At 44.1% G+C, this 6,263-nt stretch overlaps 1 protein-coding gene across 1 annotated transcript in view; it reads right to left on the bottom strand.

Annotated features, from left to right (window-relative positions):
* Positions 1 to 262: 262 nt before the first annotated feature.
* Positions 263 to 6,263, bottom strand: part of LOC139233172 (vesicle-associated membrane protein 8) — a 55,035-nt gene continuing 49,034 nt past the window's right edge. The window contains exon 3 of the mRNA XM_070863779.1: positions 263 to 524. Within this exon, the coding sequence (XP_070719880.1) occupies positions 381 to 524 (144 nt within the window). The 3' untranslated portion in view covers positions 263 to 380. The remainder of the gene's footprint in view (positions 525 to 6,263) is intronic.

Here is a 6,263-nt window from a genome sequence, read left to right as displayed (position 1 = left end):
CGTGGAGCTGCACCTCACTGTACTCCAACACCTTGGAGAAATAACTGATAGATAAGTAGTTATTAAAGGTGGGGGAGGGGGGAAGGGGGAAGGAAGGAGGGGGGTGGTGGTGGAATGTGTTTTACATGGATTTGAACAGGCATTGCAGCAATAGGTCTAACTATGTGTAATTCTAGGAAGAAACAAAGTTCAAATATAAATACTTTTATTATTCATTTGTTTTTCTAAAAGTTGTTGTACCTAAAATGGTTACATACACTGATTGTAAACTTATTTTTTAATTTATAGCATTTAATACATATTTCCAGAGAAAAACTGCATTATATACAAGAGGGTGAAATTGCTCCAGTAGCTGGTCCATTAGTATGAGTAAAAAGGTTTTATGTTGGGATGACACCTGTAGCAATGAGAATGATGAAAATGATGATCACAATCACAATTACCACAATGATAACAATCATTTTTATGTTTTTCCACCACATCTTCCTTGCAATCTTTGTGGACGTTTTCTGAAAAGAATCAGCCTGAAACCAAACAGGATAGAGAGTTCAGAATGTATGTGTACAATGTGGCAACAAACCCTCATCACATCCCTCCTCCCTGAAACAGATAATTTGGGAGAACACATTCCAGCAAAAATGCAGAGATACAGAAATCCTGTGAGCAACACTTGACTCATAGTCCACTTTGTCGCTGGTGAACTGCAAGGGTCTTGCTCACGAGTGGAATAATCAGTATCACTGTTACAAACTTGTGCCTGTTATGGATACCTTCTTAGGTTCAGTGGTGTCAGTTGCTTTCATAAATGGTCTGAGTGTCCATGGTCTAAATGGTCTTGGTTAATCCTTGCCACTGGACCAAGACCTAGCTCTGTCAAGCCCGTGTGGTGGCTGGTGTGCAATACCACCACACATTAAAAAAAAATCCACACACAGGCATCTTCCACCCTTGAACATGTAATTTGGGACCAGGAATATCAGGTCCTTCATTGAAACATCTGTGAACTCATCCCTTTTTAGTGAGGAAGCAAGTCATCCTTGATACGAGGGACCTCCTGAGAGAGAGAGAGAGAGAGAGAGAGAGAGAGAGAGAGTCTTATCTTTATGGGATTTGACTCACACTGCCCTATATCTACCCATACAATAGTTGGAGCGAGAGATGTAACAATAGCTCCACCTTTGCAAGCTGGACCAGATGTTCGTGTCTTTTGCATGTGCATTTCTTCAATCTATCCGAAGCCAGGCCGATTTAACGCAAGATGAGGTGAAGTTTGGCTTGAATCATAAACTGCTTTGTTCCTTAGTAAGGTGAAATGCAAAGAGCAGTAGCTTTGATCAGAGTCACTTAGTTCAATCAGTACAGTTTATATTTGCATAAGAACGCTGGCTCTAGTTTGATGGGTTGTCTTACTTAATTTAAACAAGAGGTTTTCTAACTAAACCATCTACATTTCTAACATGTTTGTCTAAGTGAAGGCCCTTACAGTTTTTTCCTCAACAAAAGACCAACCACCCTTGCAGGCTTGCTACTTTAAACCTCCCCTCTGCAGGAAGTTAGGTAATTTTCTCCTGACCCTTTCAGACTGCGGGCTGGCCAGTAGAGCCACAAATCAAACCTGCCTGGATGGAGGCCCCTTGAAATTAGCTTCCCGTAAATCTCAAAAGGACGAAGCATTCAAATCCCCAAGGTGTGAATGTATGCTGGAAAGTATTTTAGCGAACTCCCATTGTCTGAGGCCATCTGGCTTCTGATTTACATCCCAGTTTGAGGTTGTCCTGAGAAACTAGCCCCTTTAAAACAAGATTCAACTTAGAAGCACATTTTAAAAATAACTCGTTTCTATATCCTTTCCATGGAAAAACCATCAACATATCCTGAAATGTGACAACCACTTTGCACCCTCATTCATTTTATTCCATGTATAACAATCTAAATACAAACTAATTTCAATTCCATTGTATTAAATAGTTGAATTAAAAAGAGATTTGGATCACAGATGAAACCTATCATAATGTCTTTTCTAACTTGAGTTGGAGTATTTTCCCTTGGTATTTTCTGGCAATTTCATAAATTATTTCTTTCTAAATGATAACACACGTTACTATTATTTTATACTAAATGTGTGACAAGATAACCTTGTTTAAGGAGTTTGAGTCCCAAATCCAATGTTAGGGTGCAATCAGTTCTATTTATTTTGTACAATGGTTGTTTTTTCAGATCTATGGGCCCCAAGTTTCCACGTGATTTGCGCCTGATTTTTTAGGAGCAACTGGTGGAGAACGGACTAAAAATCGCAATTCTCCACATTTTTTTTTCTGCAGTTCTAGTCAGGTAGAATAGTTCTACTTTGGAACAGAATTTTTTCTTCAAAAGGGGGCATGTCCAGCCACTGACGCCTGATTTCAAAGTTCCCACAGTGAAAACGTACTCCAAACTAACTTAGAATGGAGCAAGTGAAGATTTTTGTAGAACTGAAAAAACCTGTTCTACACATTAAAAAATCAGGCGCAGGTTACAAATTAGGCGTCCAGAACGAGGTTGGGGGGGGGAGGGAAGTCATTAAATTCTACAATAAATCCTTATTTATACTTCGACAAATATTATACAAATAAATCCAACCTGAATAAACATTTATAAGCAAAGAAAAGATTAAATAAACCATCTTCCTACCTGTGTGGAAGTGCTTCAGGTACGGAGAATGCTGCAGTCAGCCTGAGGCGCCCGTTCTTCCCGCGGGGGGGGGGGGGGGGAAAGGAGGCGCCCGTTCTTCCCACAGGGGGGGGGGGGGAGGGGGGAGGGGAGGAGGCGCCCGTTCTTCCCGTGGGGGAGGGGGGAAGGAAACAGTGAGAAGGCTGCAGGAAGCCTCAGTGCTGATGGCAATGTGCTTTTATTAAAAAATGTTCAAAAATTAAACAGCTACAAAGAACTACAAAAATGACCGAGTGCCAATGTTTCCTTCACACTGCGCGTGCGCGAACACTCCAACGCGCACGCGCAGCGTTGCCGGCAGGAAAAAAACTAATTTAAATAGTATCCGCCCCCTCCCACTTACAAAATCGGCGCAAGTATAGGCTCCGCCCCCCTGGGCGCCGCGCCAAACAGACAAGGAGCTGCAGGGCTCTCCAGAATTGCGCGTTTTTTTTCCGGCGCCGTTTTAGGCGCGAAAAATGGGCGCCCAGCTCGGAGGGGCGCCCGTTTTTTATCGTGTGGAAACTTGGGCCCAAAGTGTGGAGCTGATGAGAAGTGGGTACTACAAGACTCGGGCCTGCCCAGTCAGAGAAGGGCTGACCCCACAAGAACTTCTGGAGTCAGCCTAATTTTAGTAATTTCAGCAAGCTTTCAGTCCATATTGGGATTGGTGTGGGAAACCTGCCGGATGGATGCAGAAAATCATGCATCAGCAACCCTTAAAAAGGTGATGGGTAACTGTAAAGGGATGCAGCTACTTAAAGGTAAGCAGTTGCATCAGAGGCATAAATTGTGTTACATGTTTTCAAAGTACGTGTCAGCCTCAGTGAAGTCGTAGGGTTGCTGCATGAGGTTGTGTGTAAGGAGAGTTGCCTTGTTTACTCCATGACACCCTCCCCAGAGGAGAGATGGACAGCATACTTGGCAGGAGGTGGCAGCCAGCCAGGCTCAACATGTATGCACGCATCACAAGACTTGGGAACAGATGCCAAAGAAGATGACACAGCTTAAAGAAAAAACGCCAAGGTAAGCCTGTTCAACGACGCCATTTATCAGCCCATGTAAAAGCCCTGTAACACAATTTACCTGTATGATGCATGATCACTTACTGACACACAGAATGGGCTGCAGCTTTGGCATGTCTGTTATTGTGCATGTGCTCCTTCACCTTACATGCTGAGATTACTTCTTTGCTTATATGGCAGCAAATATTAGTGAATAAACCCAAACAGGAGGAGTGCTCAGAAATGACCTCGGAGGAGGCCATCCTACCTATAAGAGCACTGAGGTGTTGAGAAGGTGAAGCCACGCTATGGGCTAGTACTACCCAGTTCCAATGTCTTGTCGTATTCTCACTCACTCCCACCATACGCACCCACCATGACATCACCAACCAGGCCCTGGCAAACTTATCTGGCAATGACTGTGGGAAACTGATTCCACAAGCTGTGGATCGGCATTTTACCAGGTGCTGACCTTTGCCAGCTGTTGCAAGGATACCTGCAGCCAGTCTTTACCATTGGGTTGTCACTGTCCTTTGCAGGCAAGGTTTCCCACACACTCAACTTTAGGAACATAGGAACAGTAACAGGTCGTTCAGCATATTCCACCATTTAATTAGATCATGGCTGATCTGTACCTTAACTCCATCTACCAACCTTGGTTCCATAACCCTTAATACCCCTGTCTAACAAAAATCTATCAATCTCGGGTTTTGAAATTTTCAATTGATCTAGCCACAGCAGGTTTTTGGAGGAGACTGTGCCAGGTTTCTACTACTCTTTCTTTTGCCTCTGCCCACTTCCAATCTACCATAGGCATCAGTTGTGCTACCTATTGAGTAGCAACAGGAGTTGGGCATGATTGTCCAATGCCATTACACTGCTGCATTTTCCAAAGTATGAGGAGTTCTTATAAAGACCAGAAAATTCAATGGTATTATAATGCTAACCCCAAGAGTCACCTTACATTGCAAGATACTACTGTTGCGTGATTGTATGTATCCCATTCAGCATAGTAAAACTTCATCGGTGCCCAGTTACGGGCATGAAGGTGGTGACATGGCTGCAATGCAAAGCTAACTTGTATTTATTTAGTGCCTTTAACATAGCAAAGCATTCCAAGTAGCTTCACAGGAGTGTTTATAAGACAAAAATAAATTTGATACCGAGTCAGATGAGAAGATATTACAGCTAATGACCAAAAGCTTGGGCAAAGAGGTAGGTTTTAAGGAGTGTCTTGAAAGAAGAAAGAGAGGTAGTGAGGCAGAGAGGTTTAGGGAGGGAGTTCCAGAGCTTGGGCCCTAGGTAGCTGAAGGCACGGCCACTGATGGTTGAGCGAGTATAATCAGGGATGCTCAAGAGGGCAGAATTTGAGGAGCACAGATATCTTGAGGAGTTGTGAGGCTGAAGAAGATTTCAGAGATAGGGAGGGGCGAAGCCATGGAGGGACTTGTAAACAAGGATGAGAATTTTTTCCGGGAGCCAATGTAGGTCAGCGAGCATAGGGGTGATGGGTGATCAGGACTTGGTGCGAGTTAGGACATGGGCTGCCGAGTTTTGGATGACCTCAAGTTTACGTAGGGTAGAATGTGGAAGGCCAGCCAGGACTGTGTTGGAATAGTCAAGTCTAGAGGTAACAAAGGCATTGATGAGGGTTTCAGTGCAGGGGTGGAGATGGACAATGTAACGGAGGTGTAAACAGGCTATTTTAGTTATGCCGCAGATATGTGGCTGGAAGCTCATTTCAGGGTAAAATATGATACTCAGTTGGGGTGTTCGCAACCCAAGATCCTGAGGCTGACCCGAAATTTGAGCCTCAAGCCTCATGTAAATAATTGGGGCCATCTGTCGGCACCTGTCACCCTTTCTCAGGCAGCTCCCTCTTCTGCATTAGTGCTGGAAGTATTGGGGGAGGGGGGGGCAACAGGACAGCGAGATGAGGGCACGTGTACTTAGGGTTTCCAACTGTGGTTGGACGTATTTCTGGATGTTCGATCACATGACATTTGATCATGTGATATTTGATTGCCTGTTGTTCAACAGAGAAACCCTGCAATCCGTGATACTTCTAGGCAGTCAGAGGTTTGGCAACCCAAGGAGTGCTGCAGAGCAGGAGGAGCACACCCGCTCCTCCAGGCTCCATATGAATTTAAAAAGAATTGACAAACTCAAATTTTTTTAGTGGTGGCTGGTTTCTAGGCTGCATGCAGTGCCTGCTCCACTTCATAGAACACCATTTTCCCAAAAGGTCCTAAACTGACATTATGCCCCCCATTAACTTACATAAGAGGCCTAAAGCCCATTTTAGGTGGCTGCTGGGGATGCCTGAAAAATTGTCCAAAATAATTTTGGGTTAAATGGGCGTAATCAGGTCGAATGTCTACCCTAGCATCCCTCCACAGTAGCTTGGCTGACAATTCGAGCCCGCAGAGAAATTTGGAGGCAGTCAATAAGGCCCTGGACTTGGGGGAAGCAGAGAATCCTATGCTGTTGCTTTTGGTTGTCTATAGGGAAATGGATGAAAGTGTTCACTCTAGCAAACATGGCATCAGTCATTTGATTAAAGCAAGCATG

Source organism: Pristiophorus japonicus, chromosome 2 (assembly GCF_044704955.1).
Source record: "Pristiophorus japonicus isolate sPriJap1 chromosome 2, sPriJap1.hap1, whole genome shotgun sequence".
Classification (NCBI taxonomy): domain Eukaryota; kingdom Metazoa; phylum Chordata; class Chondrichthyes; family Pristiophoridae; genus Pristiophorus; species Pristiophorus japonicus.
Note: the sequence above shows the minus strand (reverse complement) of the source record. Positions and strands in the feature narration are given on the sequence as shown.